An 18,032-nucleotide genomic window follows, 5' to 3' on the forward strand; every position below is an offset into this window, starting at 1 on the left:
GGCTTTCATATCCCTCTTTATCTGAGGACAAAACCCCACAAGAAACAGACTTCATTGTAATCCAATTACATAGCACTGAATATTATTTTACTATTATCTCTGTCCTCACTCCTAGGGACTGGAACTACACAAAAGTATCGGCCCTATCCAGAATAGCCTACTCACTTTGACAGTTGGGGCTACTATACCTTCACCCTCCTCCATGGCTGTTAAAAAAATGCATTTGGAGTTTGTTTTTTTACAGTGATCAATATATCAAGATAGGTAGCTAATATGAAGTTTAGTAGCTGGTGATGTTTATTTTACTTAGCTAGCTATCTATACAGTATGTAAAGTTGGCTAGATAGCTAGAAAGCTCATTTAGCAACTCATTTGAGTTCGCCTGCTAGCTAGTTAGCTAATAATACAGTTTCTTTGACCATTTTCAAAATGTATATACTTACTTGAATAGCTTCTTCCAGCCATGTGGACAATTGTAAACAGGGCAGCAAAGTTTGTTTGTCACCAGAGCGTTTTAAAGCATATTACTATTGAACTATTTACCCACTTATTAATAACCAAACCTTCTTACAAACTTGCTATGCTGAATTCCTGACGCACACTCGAACTTATACTGCCAAGCACTGGGCGGACTCAGCGGCACGCGGCAATTTTCCGCTTGGTAGTGTACATGCCGGGTCGAGTAAACGAGCCGTACAAGGCAGCAGATACTCATAACCCATTTAGTTCATAGCTACTTGTATAGAATGTATTATTGGTCTTAGTTGTGTTGCCATCAACAAAGGTCAAACCTGATCAATGTGTGGCATAAAAGCATGTGTGAGTGCATTTCTTGATCGAAAATTCAATGTCACTTCCTTCAGCAATTTGTCTAAAGTTTGGATGGCGAAGTTTCCGTGCAACGCTCCACCACACTGTGGGAGTTGTAGTCATAAATGTGATGTAGGCCTTGTTACTTATCTGAAAGAACCATTCCATAAACATCATTTCCCAGAGACCAGTGTTTTCTGAGAGGCACCAGAGCTTCGAGCCGGGACGAACGCTCACGTAGTAAACGAACGGATGGCTGGGTGATTAGCGGTAAAAAGAAAAAAAGAAAAGAAATCGGACTCAACTCGCTAACGGGATCTGGTGCTATAGATGAGCCGAAAGCGGTATATCGCTGTAATGCTGTCCCGTTGACCCAGCCGCGCGCGTCGTTCCCAAATACTTACCACAGCGAAGGTAAAGTTTAGCACAACTCTGTACAGTTTTGGGTAGCATCCCCGTCTGTTAAATATGTATTACTTGTGGCGAGGGAAGAAGCGCAGAAATGTATCTGTCATCATGAACGGGCAGTCATGATTTTTTTCCACTGACGCTGGTGAAACACATTTTTTTTCCCGAGATGAGAGACAAACTTCCACACTCGGATTCGAAAGGCTATGAGACTAATAAACTGGTATCGGAGCCTGATTTATTAGGCAACTCGTCTCGGGATGTGTTGAAGTTCAGTGAAATTGGAAGGGATTTGTAGGCTACCTAAAATGGGCTAAACATGGTCATGGATTTGATGTTGACAATTTACCCATTGACTTGGGCATCATGTTGATGGACATAAATTACAGGAGCCTATGTCATAAGTTACTGTTGCCTACTAATTGTTTGGATATGTGGTTTTGAGGTTGTATGATGGGGTGAATTTGATCTCCATGTTTATTTTCCTTGAGTATGTTTAGAAGTATGTTCAAAACCACATAGGTCTGAATATATGTTAAGATCAACCTCGATGTACTCTAATGGATGATGTCGCAGTGTAGGCAAATAATGCAAATGTGTAGATAGAGCTCCTTCTGTGCAAGTTTAGTAGCCTGTCATTGAGTTCTGAAAGACACAAACGTCACCAATGTGACTCAGGAGGTACAATATGTTCCAGGAGTTTTTCTTTACTAGCCACATCAACAGGAAAAGCTCTAAGCCCCAATGACAGCCTACAATTAGGGTCTGGAGTTTTTCCTGGACAGGTCAAGTGGTCTGTAGCCTCAGTTTCCAGGTGTCCTCGCTGTTCGTGGTGAGCGTGACATGGGGAGTATGGTAACACGAGACTAAGTGATCAGGAAATCGACTGGGCTCTAGGCTCTAAACAACACAGCACAGGACACTGCTTTACTCACTATGCACTATAACACCTGTAGTACAGTAACCATGCACTAGACCATGTTTCACCCCAATAGTCATGGCCTCATTCATTGTATTCTAATCAGGGTTGGGGTCCTTTTATAATTCAGTTCAAGTCCAATACAAAGTAAGGGCCATTTTCATTCCCTGAATTGAAAGGGGGTGGAATCCAACCCGGATTGTAACCCAGCCTGGATCAGTGTTACAATAAAACACTGTGAACTGACTGGTCTAACACTCCTTCCATCTTATAGCCCAGAGCAGGTATACTACATACAGCTGCATGTTCTTCCTGTTTCTCTCCTAATCATGAACTGTTTCCCCCTCACCCAGCTACACCAGGCTGGAGCATCAGATAGTGCCTGGCCCCATGCAAAACCTCCTGCTCCCTTTCTCTCCGGGTTTCCTCTGTTCCAAATCACCTCACTAGAACTGGGAAACCAACGTTCTGCTCCATTAGAATAATGTAATGTAAGGAAATCCAAGGTGGATTTTGGAATCTGAAATCTACTGATGGCAAGGCCTTGTGTTTCCAAGATACATGTTACAATTTTACCCCAGTTTGAATTGATTCCCTGTTCATTTGTAATGCAAATAAACAGTCATTTATATATGCAGGACTGTAATGTCTTTACAGTTTACAGGGTTAGGAGGATGACATGACAAAGTGAAGATGCACAAAATGTCACTCTTATGGTTATTCCTGACTGTGTGACCTGCCCAGGTCTGGGAAAACTCAGGCCCTATAGTCATTTGTTAGTGTGTGTTGTGATTCTCTTTATATGATTGTAAAATTCCTGCCTCTACTCTCCTCCAGGTGTGGACCAGTGTGTGTGTGAGACATGTCAGATAAGATGTCCAGTTTTCTGCACATCGGGGACATCTGCTCCTTGTATGCAGAGGGCTCCACCAACGGCTTCATCAGCACTCTGGGGTGAGTTAAGTTCACCTATCCCTTCCCTCCTTTAGCAAGTATCACTTACTGGCAATGAATGGCAATGGTGGTAACATAGGTCTTCTAATGCAGGGCTGGTCAATTCCGGTCCTGGAGTGCAGAAACACTTGTTTTTTTGTTTCTACTTGGTGTTAATTCATCAGTCCCTAAACCAAGTGTTTTGGCCCTCCCCAGACTGACCCCAGACTTCGAACTGCCTTGGTCTAATGTAATCATTTTAGATGGTGCCTATATATTTCCCAATCATTTGGAATGGAGGAATATAGCTGCATCTACTCAGCAGATGCCATGGGACATGAACTCACCTGGACATTAGGGCACTTTTGAGGTCTGCACATGCATGACACACTTTAATTGTGGAGGGAGCTATCCCTTTAAGGGTACATTGATAGCTTCATGTACACTTGAGAAGGTCATTAAGGTACTGCCTTCAAAGCTCTGCAGTGCATATATAAAGGACTTTAGTCTGTAGTGGTGGTGTGTGTCCCCAATCGTAAGATGAGTGTGGGTTTAAGAGAGGGATGCTGTGGAGATGAATCACAGGAGAGGTGTTGTGGCCTGTGAGTCTGAAAGTTAGTGTTATCATGGCAGGGAGGTACTGGCACACAGAGCTGTGTGTGTGCTGCTCAGGGGCCCCTCTGCCATCTGTGGGCCACTGATACAGAGTGGTTTGGAAGGGTAAATTACATTTCCACTTTTCTCAAAGAACAGCGCTGGTCAAACTAAGCCCTTTGAAGTGGGAGTCTGGTCCTGGGTATCTCCATGACCATGAGGGTATGTAGACTGGGAAGAATGGGAAATAGGCGGGAACTAATTAACACACAATGATAAGGTGTGATTGTGTGCTAGAGATGTGTCTGGGAGGGAGGGAGAAAGGATTTAACCCAGATGGAGAAAGGTAGGGAGGATGCCTGTGTATGGTATGTGTAGACTGTTGGTGATCCATAGACAATATTGGACACACAATGATTAGTTGTATTTGTGTATGAGCAAGAGAAAACATTTTATATAGGGTCATAATACCAGTGAGAACGCGTAAACACACTCCACAGGAATTCTCCTACAACAGGGTTCCCCAACTAGCAGCCTGCTTTTCTGAGCAAATAAAAATACAAATTGGACATTAGACTATAAAAACACCAGCAAATATTCCCACAGTTATTACAGATACAGTGGGGAGAACAAGTATTTGATACACTGCTGATTTTGCAGGTTTTCCTACTTACAAAGCATGTAGAGGTCTGTAATGTTTATCATAGGTACACTTCAACTGTGAGAGACGGAATCTAAAACAAAGATCCAGAAAATCACATTGTATGATTTTTAAGTAATTAATTTGCATTTTATTGCATGACATAAGTATTTGATACATCAGAAAAGTAGAACTTAATATTTGGTACAGAAACCTTTGTTTGCAATTACAGAGATCATACGTTTCCTGTAGTTCCTGACCAGGTTTGCACACAATGCAGGAGGGATTGTGGCCCACTCCTCCATACAGACCGTCTCCTGATCCTTCAGATTTCGGGGCTGTTGCTGTGCAATGTAACAGGAATATTTAGACTGATGGATGCCACCCGTTAGATAAAATATGGAACGGTTCTGTATTTCACTGAAATAATAAACGTCTTGTTTTCGAAATGATAGTTTCCGGATTTGACCATATTAATGACCAAAGGCTCGTATCTCTGTGTGTTATTATGTTATAATTAAGTCTGATTCAAACAGCATTTTCGGTGCATTTTGCCAGCAGCTCTTCGCAAACACAGCCCTGTTTATGACTTCAAGCCTATCAGCCTAATGGCTGGTGTAACCAATGTGAAATGATTAGCTGGGTGTGCGCTAATACTGTTTCAAACATCACTCGCTTTTAGATTTGGAGTAGTTAGTCCCCTTGCGCTGCAAGGGCCACGGCTTTTGTGAAGCGATGGGTAACGATGCTTCGAGTGTGGCTGTTGTCTATGTGTTCCTGGTTTGAGCCCAGGTAGGGGCGAGGAGGGGGACGGAAGCTATACTGTTACACTGGCAATACTATAGTGCCTATAAGAACATCCAATAGTCAAAGGTATATGAAATACAAATGGTATAGAGAGAAATAGTCCTATAAATACTATATCAACTACAACCTAAAACCTCTTACCTTGGAATATTGAAGTCTCATGTTAAAAGGAATCACCAACTTTCATATGTTCTCATGTTCTGAGCAAGGAACTTAAACGTTAGCTTTTTTACATGGCACATATTTTACATGGCACATATTACTTTCTTCTCCAACACTTTGTTTTTGTATTATTTAAACCAAATTGAACAGGTTTCATTATTTATTTGAGGCTAAATTGATTTTATTGATGTTTTATATTAAGTTAAAATAAGTGTTAATTCAGTGTTGTTGTAATTGTCATTATTACAAATAAAAAAATCGGCCGATTTGAATCGGTATCAGCTTTTTGGGCCCTCCATTAATCGGTATCGGCGTTGAAAAATCATAATCGGTCAACCTCTAATCTGCACACACAGTGAGGTGAAGACTTTTGGAGGATGGCCTGGTGTCAAGAAGGGCAGCAAAGATGCCACTTCTCTCCAGGAAAAACATCAGGGACTTGTAATTATACTTCAGTATTCCATAGTAACATCTGACAAAAATATCTAAAGACACTGAAGAAGCAAACTTTGTGGAAGTTAATATTTGTGTCTTTCTCAAAACTTTTGGCCACGATTGTACAGTCCATTGTATTCTCCATCAATCTCACCTGACTTCAGTTATAATCGATTCAATGCAGGTTTGGTTATTGTTCTGGGTCAAGATAACATGTAAGGGAATGTCATAGTGTTTGACTCTTGTATTCGTAATGTCATGTATTTTGGTCCATTTTATCCAGATCTGTGCTACTTCTCACTGTGTGCCTCTGCTACTTCTCACTGTGTGCATAGTGTGCACTGTACTCCGCACAGTGACTAAGACATGCCATAACATTATTAACACTTTTGGGCTCCCGAGTGGTGCAGCGGTCTAAGGCACTGTGCCTCAGTGCTAGAGGCGTCACTACAGACCCTGGTTCGATCCTGGCCTGTATCACAACCGGTTGCAATCGAGAGTTCCATAGGGCGGCGCACAATTCGCCCAGCATCGTCCGGGTTAGGGGATGGGTTAGGCCGGCTGTCATTGTAAAAGGTAGGCTGCCATTGTAAAATACGAATTTATTCTTAACTGACTTGCCTAGTTAAATAAAAAAATATTTGTCTTTAAATTAATGTGCTTCTGCCACACAATTCCTTTCACTTACTTATTTGCTTTGTCTATACATTGATTATATTGCATGCTCTCTGCTGCGCAGACAATGTATTTGAAGAGTATTTATTCCAGTTTGCGAAGACGAGCCATCAACTGCTGGTTTGATTCTGTTTACATGTGATTTACAAGGGGGATGGTTAGTAATGCTAGTGCCGTCTAGAGACTCAGGATCCCTGGACACCCCCCTCTTGCTGCTCATGAAAAGTGGATCATGCTGAGACAACAGAAAGAGACCTCACTGCCTCCACTGAGTTAGAGACCGGACCCCGACGGACGGACAGTGAGACCGGACCCCGATGGACGGACGGACGGACAGTGAGACCGGACCCCGACGGACGGACAGTGAGACCGGACCCCGACGGACGGATGGACGGACAGTGAGACCGGACCCTGACGGACGGACGCACGGACAGTGAGACCGGACCCCGACGGACAGACGGACGGACAGCGAGACCGGACCCTGACGGACGGACGGACAGTGAGACCGGACACGGGCGGATGGACGGATGGACAGAGACCGCGGACGGACGGACAGGGACCGGACATGGACGGACAGGGACCGGACACGGACGGACAGTGAGACCGGACAGTGAGACCGGACACGGACGGACAGTGAGACCGGACACGGACGGACGGACGGTGAGACCGGACACGGACGGACGGACGGTGAGACCGGACACGGACGGACGGACGGTGAGACCGGACACGGACGGACGGACGGTGAGACCGGACACGGACGGACGGACGGTGAGACCGGACACGGACGGACGGACGGTGAGACCGGACACGGACGGACGGACGGACGGTGAGACCGGACACGGACGGACGGACGGACGGTGAGACCGGACACGGACGGACGGACGGACGGTGAGACCGACACGGACGGACGGACGGACGGTGAGACCGGACACGGACGGACGGACGGACAGTGAGACCGGACACGGACGGACGGACGGACGGACAGTGAGACCGGACACGGGCGGAGGGACGGACGGACAGTGAGACCGGACACGGGCGGAGGGACGGACGGACAGTGAGACCGGACACGGGCGGAGGGACGGACGGACAGTGAGACCGGACACGGGCGGAGGGACGGACGGACGGACGGACAGTGAGACCGGACACGGGCGGAGGGACGGACGGACAGTGAGACCGGACACGGGCGGAGGGACGGACGGACAGTGAGACCGGACACGGGCGGAGGGACGGACGGACAGTGAGACCGGACACGGGCGGAGGGACGGACGGACAGTGAGACCGGACACGGGCGGAGGGACGGACGGACAGTGAGACCGGACACGGGCGGAGGGACAGGGACCGGACACGGACGGACGGACAGTGAGAACGGACACGGACGGACGGACAGTGAGAACGGACACGGACGGACGGACAGTGAGAACGGACACGGACGGACGGACAGTGAGAACGGACACGGACGGACGGACAGTGAGAACGGACACGGACGGACGGACAGTGAGAACGGACACGGACGGACGGACAGTGAGAACGGACACGGACGGACGGACAGTGAGAACGGACACGGACGGACGGACAGAGGGACCAGACACGGACGGACGGACAGAGACCAGACCCAGACAGACAGAGACCAGGAATTACTAACCATCCACCAGACTAACAGACCAGCAGACAGACCAGACATGGACAGACAGACCAGACATGGACAGACAGACCAGACATGGACAGACAGACAGAGACCAGACATTACTAACCATCCACCAGACAGAGATCAGACATTACTAACCATCCACCAGACAGACAGAGTTATTTGAATGACAATCACCGGCTGACAAAATGTCATGACCGCCACAGCCCTAGTCATAGGTTCTCTTTTCTGACAACTTACTATAATATGAATCAAATGCTCAGTATAGCAATGCTGTATGATGCTCTGTGGAGGTAGACACTGTAGACTGGAGCCTCAGTGTGTTATGTCATTTTCAGAGCGGTGTGTCCCTGGTGCAAACAGGTCCATGTGTAGTACGACTGACTGTGTGTGTGTAAACTCCACAGGAACATGACTGGGATGGATGTGGTATCTGGCTGGGGTCCAGGCAGCCGTTATTATGAGCCAGTAGAAAACTACATTTGTCAGCGGCAGGAATGCTAGTCAGTTCGCCCACTAGCAGTGGTCAGCTAATCCTCTCATTTCTTCCTCATAATTGGTGGACTGTAGAAGAGCCACGGCGATACAAGAAACCTTGTGGTGTAACCACAAGTATGTGATTGGTCTAAATGTAGTGACTGAGGGAGTCAAAATAAACAGAGCTCTGTGGTTAAGTGTTATGAAAAAACAGTGTACTTTTTATGGGTGTACGTGGTGCTTTATTACAAGATCTCAGGCGGACAATGTGCTTGGATGTAATGGAGGGTTTTATTGTGAAACAATGAGTTGAAATAAAAGCCTTCGATTTGAAAAGATGCTGGTTTCTTCCAGATATACCCTAACCTAGAATGAATAACCCTTGTGGAATGGGGTACACATTTGTCTGGAGCCTGGGGCTTATATATGAAAAATAAAGAAAGCTATGTGCTTGCAGATTTGTATGTGTGTTGCACATTTATAATGTTGAAACTGTTCAGGTTTATTTGCATGTGAGGGGTGTGTGGTCGACTATCTGTGTGTTTCTGACTTGACGTGTCATTGTCTCTTCCCTCCACAGGCTGGTAGATGACCGCTGTGTGGTACAGCCCGACACAGGGGACCTGAACAACCCCCCCAAAAAGTTCAGAGGTAAGAGAATGGTATACTCCCATCTCATTCTACTATAGCAGCTCACGCAGCATCACATCACCTCAGTAAATCCTACCTGTTTACACAGTGTGTTCCACTGAAGATGTTTCTTATTGTGTTACACTGCGTTTCTATGGTGCTATCGCCATTATCACTCCTGTCCACATGGACTTCAAAAAGCACAGCTCGCTTTGATGTGTGTGTGTGATGCTTGTATCTGTGTGTGTGATGCTTGTATCTGTGTGTGTGATGCTTGTATCTGGGTTTTTTATCAGTGTGTGTTTGTGTATCATCTTTCCTATGTTGTGAGGCTGTGAACATATTGAGGCCCATGAAGGAAGATGTTTCTCTGGGTTTTGCAGTTGGGCTATATATAGCTCTGTCACAGGAAGTACAACTGAACTTGTGACTAAGGCTGTGGCGCTCATGAAATGTTGTCAGCCAGTTGTTGTCATGCAAAAGAGTCACGTTCTCACCGTAATTGACCATTACTTAACATACTAGTTCAGCATTTCCAGGCCTCCACACGAACAAGCCGACGATGAGGGCATTTGGAGCATCTACATTTAAAAAAGTATAATAAGTCAATTTAACATACAATAAATCCATGATTTATTTTAGACAGGTCTAAAGAAACATTATGATATGAAGAACATGTATTTCGTAAGAACAGAATAGGAGTTGGCCAACTATGTTATCTGGCTATGGATATGCCAAAGGCTGCAGGCTAGTTAATTTAGCTGACAAGATATGCCTAAGTCCTGTGCCGTTATTTTATTTGATATGATTTTATAGTAAGAACAATAAAATTGAACTTAGCTGAATAAAATAGAAAGGATATTTTTCCCATTACAGTGACTGCACATATGAAATGGGAATGTTGCGCGTAATAAAGTGATCATTTAAAACAGGTCCTATATGCTACAGTAAGAGTTATTTGGCAACTATAGTTGTGAAGGATACAAACCTTAGAATGTCTTAGAAATCAAAACAGGGGCTACATCGTATGACTACACGTTACTGATGTTTGAAAAAGTGGCAAAAAAAAAAGCTTGCATTCTGTTTCTGGCCTCCGAGTGGACAGCTGTTCTCTCATCAACTGATCCTATTTTGAAATGAGTTTAGGTTAAGAACGGCCCATTATCAAATGGGCGTGAACAGGGGCAGGGAGAAAAGACAAATCACCTGTATGCACTCGAATAGCAAGTTGAGGCCGTGCGCTTTCTCTGTTTTGTAGCAGCTGAGAAATGAATACAACACTTATTGTCACTCCACGCATCAACCACTGTTTGAGGAGCATCACTGTCTCAACAGGTGATACTGTTTGAGGAGCATGCTCTCACTGTCTCAACAGGTGATATTCCTGTTTGAGGAGCATGCTCTCACTGTCTCAACAGGTGATATTCCTGTTTGAGGAGCATGCTCTCACTGTCTCAACAGGTGATATTCACTGTGTTTGAGCATGCTCTCAGCAATCCTGTTTGAGGAGCATGCTCTCACTGTCTCAACAGGTGATATTCCTGTTTGAGGAGCATGCTCTCACTGTCTCAACAGGTGATATTCCTGTTTGAGGAGCATGCTCTCACTGTCTCAATCCTGTTTGAGGAGCATGCTCTCACTGTCTCAATCCTGTTTGAGGAGCATGCTCTCACTGTCTCAACAGGTGATATTCCTGTTTGAGGAGCAGCATGTCTCAACAGGTGATATTCACTGTCTCAGGTGATATTCCTGTTTGAGGAGCATGCTCTCACTGTCTCAACAGGTGATATTCCTGTTTGAGGAGCATGCTCTCACTGTCTCAACAGGTGATATTCCTGTTTGATCCTGTTTGAGCATGCTCTCACTGTCTCAACAGGTGATATTCCTGTTTGAGGAGCATGTCTCAATCACATGTCTCACTGTCTCAACAGGTGATATTCCTGTTTGAGGAGCATGCTCTCACTGTCTCAACAGGTGATATTCCTGTTTGAGGAGCATGCTCTCACTGTCTCAACAGGTGATATTCCTGTTTGAGGAGCATGCTCTCACTGTCTCAACAGGTGATATTCCTGTTTGAGGAGCATGCTCTCACTGTCTCAACAGGTGATATTCCTGTTTGAGGAGCATGCTCTCACTGTCTCAACAGGTGATATTCCTGTTTGAGGAGCATGCCTCACTGTCTCAACAGGTGATATTCCTGTTTGAGGAGCATATTCCTGGTTCTCACTGTCTCAACAGGTGATATTCCTGTTTGAGGAGCATGCTGTCACTGTCTCAACAGGTGATATTCCTGTTTGAGGAGCATGCTCTCACTGCCCCAACAGGTGATATTCTGCCATGTGCTCTCCAACCTTGTTCCTGCTGCTACCCAGTACTAAATTTAGGAAACCAATTGAAATCTGTTTGTGGACATTGATAGTAACATGTTTTCACATTGAAACATATTTCACTAAATTGACAGCCCGTCAGCATGCTGGAGAAAGGAATAAATGAGAGAGGAGCATTTCACTACACCCGCAATAACATCTGCTAATCACGTGTATGTGATCAATAACATTTGATTTGGAAATGCATGGTGGTGAGATATTCTGTAGGTAATGTGTCACCCAATTAATTATGAAAATATAAAAATGTACTATTAGGCTATTCAAACCAAACAAACCAAATACAAATTCACTAATTGTAGGCTAACTGTAAGCCGCACTGCAAAATTAATGAACCAACAGCATCGCCTAGACTCGTTCTCTCCCAGACTCATAGATAGCAGTTTTAGAGTGTAGTATAAGGTAACCAGTCCATCCAGTATGCATAATAATACAGTCCACACTCAAAAGGCGTTTACTCAAATTTGTTTAATTTTGGGGTATATGCTAGGCCATTTATGTACCGAAGACCTCTTAAATCAGTTTTGGTTTATGTTTTTCTGCTATGTATAATATGCGGTAGGCTATGTATTGGCTATAACTCCAGTATGTAGATAGGAGGCAGGGCACAATCATAATTTGTATTGAGTTTTTGTTTTTTCAGGCTTGATTCATTCAGAACTTCCATAGAGCAAAGCATCCCCAAACCATCACACTACCACCACCACGCTTCACCGTTGGGATGAGGTCCTTACTGTGGAATCATCACACTACCACCACCACGCTTCAACGTTGGGATGAGGTCCTTACTGTGGAATCATCACACTACCACCACCACGCTTCACCGTTGGGATGAGGTCCTTACTGTGGAATCATCACACTACCACCACCACGCTTCACCGTTGGGATGAGGTCCTTACTGTGGAATCATCACACTACCACCACCACGCTTCACCGTTGGGATGAGGTCCTTACTGTGGAATCATCACACTACCACCACCACGCTTCACCGTTGGGATGAGGTCCTTACTGTGGAATCATCACACTACCACCACCACGCTTCACCGTTGGGACGAGGTCCTTACTGTGGAATCATCACACTACCACCACCACGCTTCACCGTTGGGACGAGGTCCTTACTGTGGAATCATCACACTACCACCACCACGCTTCACCGTTGGGATGAGGTCCTTACTGTGGAATCATCACACTACCACCACCACGCTTCACCGTTGGGATGAGGCCCTTACTGTGGAACCATCACTCTACCACCACCACGCTTCACCGTTGGGATGAGGTCCTTACTGTGGAATCATCACACTACCACGCTTCAGCGTTGGGATGAGGTCCTTATGGAATGTTTGGTTTTTGACCAGGCATAATGGGACCCATGTTTTCCAAAAAGTTATACTTTTGACTCATCTGTCCATAGAACATTCTTCCAAGAGTCTTGATGATCATCCCGGTGCTTCCAGGTCCTTTTTGGCAAACTTTTTGGATGAGAAAAACCAAACACTGCATTCCTCAGTAAGAAACTCATACCAACGGTCAAACATGGTGGTGGTAGTGTGATGGTTTGGGGATGCTTTGCTGCCTCAGGACATGGATGACTTGCCTTAATAGAAGGAACCATGAATTCTGCAGTATATCAGAGAATTCTACAGGAGAATGTCAGGCCATCCGCCTGTGAGCTGAAGCAGGAGCGCAGCTGGGTCGTGCATCAAGACAATGATCCAAAACACACAATCATGAAAATGGTTAAAAAGCAACACATTTACAGTTTTGGAATGGCCTAGTCAAAGTCCAGACCTAATCCCAATTGAGATGTTGTGGCAGGACTTGAAACGAGCAGTTCATACTTGAAAACCCACAAATGTTGCTTAGTTATGTTCCGCATGTAAGAGTGGTCTAACATTCCTCCTCCACAATGTGACAGACTGATCAACAACTACAGGAAGTGTTTGGTTGCAGTCATTGCAGCTAAAGGTGGCACAGCCAGTTACTGAGTGTAAGGGGGCAGTTACTTTCTCAGACTGGGGCACTGGGTGTTGCATTACTTTATTAAGTATAAATAGTTTTTGTTATTTGTTAACTCAGGTTCCCTTTATTTAATATTAGGTTTTGGTTAAAGATTGGAAAACATTCAGTATCAGCACTTTTTCCCGGCACTGCAGTATGTTCACCATTTCAATATGCGTGGACGTTCTGCACAATTTCTGTGGGGTTTTAGCAATTTTCTGTGTTAGTGTGTGTAATAATCGCTGAAGAGGTATATAGCATATATAGGTATATATATAGCATACATTGTGCACGTTAGCTGCAGTCTGATAGAGCGACGCAGGGAGATTGTACTGTATTTATAAGCGTTAAAGCTTTGTTTTGCTTAGATAGAGCGTTGATGTCCGATGGAAGTTCTGAGTTTATTTCCTCCTTGAAGACTGTTACCAACACCAGGAGGCTACTCTCTCTCTGTCAGTCTATCTTTCTGTGCAGTAACGGTGTGTGTGTGTGTGTATGTTCAGTCAAGTTATCTCTGTCTGTGTGTATATGTTCAGTGTCCTGTAAGGCTTTAACCAGGGCTGTGACCTGAAGTCGCCTGTATTCTAAGAACATTGTTGTTGGTAGTAATAGATGATAGTATAGGGTGAGATGTAGCCTACTTGGCTACCAAACACTACTGTGACCTCAACTGATAAACCAAACATTAAACGGTTTCTTCCTATTGTTTTTATAACACTAAAAACCACGGTGTATACTCAGTGGGAGTTACTGTACTTCCATTTATACCCCAATCTTTTGATTGGTAAGTGCCTTCTTGAGACTTCCGGAGGAGGGAGTGTGTCCGCCGGATGGCTGGATGGTGTAGGGTGAGGTTACCCCTAGAGTTACCCCCCCCCCCCGTCCTGCTGATGGTTATGGTCTGGGGAGGGTAAGCTGATCCTAGATCAACTTCTGCCTGGAGTACAGTCCCCCTGTGTGCCGTCCATTTTGGAGAGTTCCTCCTCAGAGAGAGTAAATAGTGTGTGTGTTTCTGTGTAGCTGCTCTGAAAGATGGTGGAGATAATCCTCCTTACTTTAGCATGCTGCTGGCTGTGTGCCAGACTAACCCTGGCCACCAGGCCTCACTACTGAGGTATGCATACCATTTCCTCCCAATGTAAGCAGACGCACCCCACTTTACAGGCACGCACACATGCACACATACAGTTTTGCAGGCAAACAACATTTTTATGTCTCTGTGTCCAGTATGAGAGAAGTTACAGGTAGTTTCACGAGCCAATGCTAACTAGCATTCTAGCAGATACCCATAGTCTTCCAGCCATATGGCTAGCAGATACCCATATTCTTCCAGTCATCTGCTAGTGCTAGGTAGATAAAGGGCCTCATTGCCAAAATCCCAAAGTATCCCTTTAAACACACACATACACAGGCTAGTGATGTGCGGGTTGACTCGGAAATCGCAGTCCCCGTGGTTATATCCGCTGGTAGGGTGTAGGGTGACCACATTTAAAATACACAAATGTGGGACAACAGGATGATTTTGCTGACATTCATGGGACAGTGTAGCCTACATGATAAAAAGATTTGTACACCCCCCCCCCAAATACTTATTTTCCACCATAATTTGCAAATAAATTTCATAAAAATCCTACAATGTGATTTTCTGGATTTTTCCCCCCCATTTTGTCTGTCATAGTTGAAGTGTACCTATGATGAAAATTACAGGCCTCCCTCATCTTTTTAAGTGGGAGAACTTGTACAATTGGTGGCTGACTAAATACTTTTTTGCCCCACTGTATACCGTCCCTGTGTCATTTATAGTGTAAAGATATGGAATGGATTGATGTGTTTCAGTTGAGTTTATTCAATACTATTGTATCACATCCGGCCGTGATTGGGAGTCCCATAGGGCTGCGCACAATTGGCCCAGCATCGTCCGGGTTTGGCTGGGGTATGCTGTCATTGTAAATAAGAATTTGTTCTTAACTGACTTGCCTCGTTAAATAAAGGTAACATTTTAAAAAGCACTTGGTAACTCTCTGATGCCAACTATTTACATCAGGCCGTTAGAATCACTATCAATAAGCCATGTACAGTTGAAGTCGGAAGTTTACATACACCTTAGCCAAAAACATTTCAACTCAGTTTTTCACAATTCCATTTAATCCTAGTAAAAAAATCCCTGTTTTAGGTCATTTAGGATCACCACTTTATTTTAAAAATGTGAAATGTCCGAATGAAATAATTAATTTATTTCAGCTTGTATTTCTTTCATCACATTCCCAGTGGGTCAGAAGTTTACATACACTCAATTAGTATTTGGTAGCATTGCCTTTAAATTGTTTAACTTGGGTCAAACTTTTCCCACAATAAACTGGGTAAATTTTGGCCCATTCCACCTGACAGAGCTGGTGTAACTGAGTCAGGTTTGTAGGCCTCCTTGCTCGCACATGCTTTTTCAGTTCTGCCCACAAATGTTCTATAGGATTGAGGTCAGGGCTTTGTGATGGCCACTCCAATACCTTGACTTTGTTGTCCCTTAAGCCATTTTGGCATAACTTTGAAAGTATGCTTGGGGTCATTGTCCATTTGGAAGACCCATTTGCGACCACCAAGCTTTAACTTCTTGATTGATATCTTGATGTTACTTCAATATATCCACATAATTTTGCCATCTACTTTGTCAAGTGCACCAGTCCCTCCTGAAGCAAAGCACCCCCACAACATGATGTTGCCACCCCCATGCTTAACGGTTGGGATGGTTTTCTTCAGCTTGCAAGCATTCCCCTTTTTCCTCCAAACATATCGATGGTCATTATGGCCAAACAGTTCCATTTTTGTTTCATCAAACCAGAGGACATTTCTCCAAAAATTACGATCTTTGTCCCCATGTGCAGTTCAAACCGTAGTCTGGCTTTTTTATGGCTGTTTTGGAGCAGTGGCTTCTTCCTTGCTGAGCGGTCTTTCAGGTTATGTCGATATAGGACTTGTTTTACTGTGGATATAGATACTTTTGTACCGGTTTCCTCGAGCATCTTCACAAGGTCCTTTGCTGTTGTTCTGGGATTGATTTGCACTTTTCGTACACCAAAGTACGTTCATCTCTAGGAGACAGAACGAGTCTCCTTCCTGAGCGGTATGACCGCTGCGTGGTCCCATGGTGTTTATACTTGCGTACTATTGTTTGTACAGATGAACGTGGTACCTTCAGGTGTTTGGAAGTTGCTCCCAAGGATGAACCAGACTTGTGGAGGTCTACAATTTTTTTTCTGAGGTCTTGGCTGAATTCTTTTTATTTTCCCATGATGTCAAGCAAAGAGGCACTGAGTTTGAAGGTAGGCCTTGAAATACATCCACAGGTACACCTCTAATTGACTTGAATGATGTTAATTAGCCTGTTGTTAATGATGTTAATGTTAATGATGTTAATGATGTTAATTAGAAGCTTCTAAAGCCATGACATCATTTTCTGGAATTTTCCAAACCAATACTCCGCAGGAATTATTTCATATCAGCAACAATTGTACTAGCTAGCTAGTTAGATGCAATATTTAGTGTATGTTAACTTCCAACTTCAACTGTATATCACACATGAGACGAGTCACGACCCCACGATAGTTCATATTACATTAAACATTACATTTAAAAATCAAATCAAATTTTATTCATCACATACACATGGTTAACAGATGTTAATGCGAGTGTAGCGAAATGCTTGTGCTTCTAGTTCCGACAATGCAGTAATAACCAACGAGTAATCTAGCTATTTATTAACATCATGCATTAGAATTGTAAAAAGAGTCTGATATAATTTGAGTTTTGGAAACAAGTGCTTTCATTAATGCATGGCGCGGGCCTCGTTTCACAGGAGAATTGTAAAATAATCATTCACTCAATGAACCAGCCTTAATGAACTTTGTTTAATTACATATCGAATTTGATTGTGTAACATCAGTTTAATAATTTCTTTATTTTGTGGCCGCCTAGAACAATGAGCCAGAAATTTCACAGAATTTAAAAATGTAAAGTTTCCTGTTTGGCGTTTCCATTCACTCCCAAATATGGTGATGTGAGGAAGCTGTTTAATCAGCTTCTTGATATGCCACACCTGTCAGGTGGATGGATTATCTTGGAAGAACTGCTCACAGCGACGTCAACAAATTTGTGCATAAAATTTGAGAAATAAGCTTTTTGTGCGTATGGAAAATGTATTTTATTTTAGCTCATGGAACCTACACTTTATATGTTTATTTGTTTCAGTATATTTCCTTACAACCAGTCAAGCTGATGTAATTTGGACATTTTGCACTGAAAATCATTCCTGTTTTTCTTTTTTTGTTATCACATTTTTTCACCGGTCCCTGAACTTCTTTGCTCTGCAATTTCCGCATTTTGTTGTGTTACAGCCCGAATTTAAAATGGATTACATTTCTATTTTGTGTCACTGATCTGCACACAATACCTTATAATGTTAATGTGGAATTCTGTTTTTAGAAATGTTTCTAATTAATAAATAATGTAAAGCTGAAATGT

General features: G+C 43.9%; 1 protein-coding gene across 3 annotated transcripts in view; it reads left to right on the forward strand.

Annotated features, from left to right (window-relative positions):
- The first annotated feature begins 1,042 nt into the window (after nt 1–1,042).
- The window catches only part of LOC124031230 (inositol 1,4,5-trisphosphate receptor type 1-like), a 189,796-nt gene continuing 172,806 nt past the window's right edge, over nt 1,043–18,032 (forward strand). For all 3 annotated transcript variants that reach the window (XM_046342257.1, XM_046342258.1, XM_046342259.1), the window contains exons 1-3: nt 1,043–1,224; nt 2,975–3,091; nt 9,086–9,156. In XM_046342257.1, coding sequence (XP_046198213.1) covers nt 3,000–3,091; nt 9,086–9,156 — 163 coding nt within the window. In that variant the 5' untranslated portion in view covers nt 1,043–1,224; nt 2,975–2,999. The remainder of the gene's footprint in view (nt 1,225–2,974; nt 3,092–9,085; nt 9,157–18,032) is intronic.

Source organism: Oncorhynchus gorbuscha, linkage group LG03 (assembly GCF_021184085.1).
Source record: "Oncorhynchus gorbuscha isolate QuinsamMale2020 ecotype Even-year linkage group LG03, OgorEven_v1.0, whole genome shotgun sequence".
Classification (NCBI taxonomy): domain Eukaryota; kingdom Metazoa; phylum Chordata; class Actinopteri; order Salmoniformes; family Salmonidae; genus Oncorhynchus; species Oncorhynchus gorbuscha.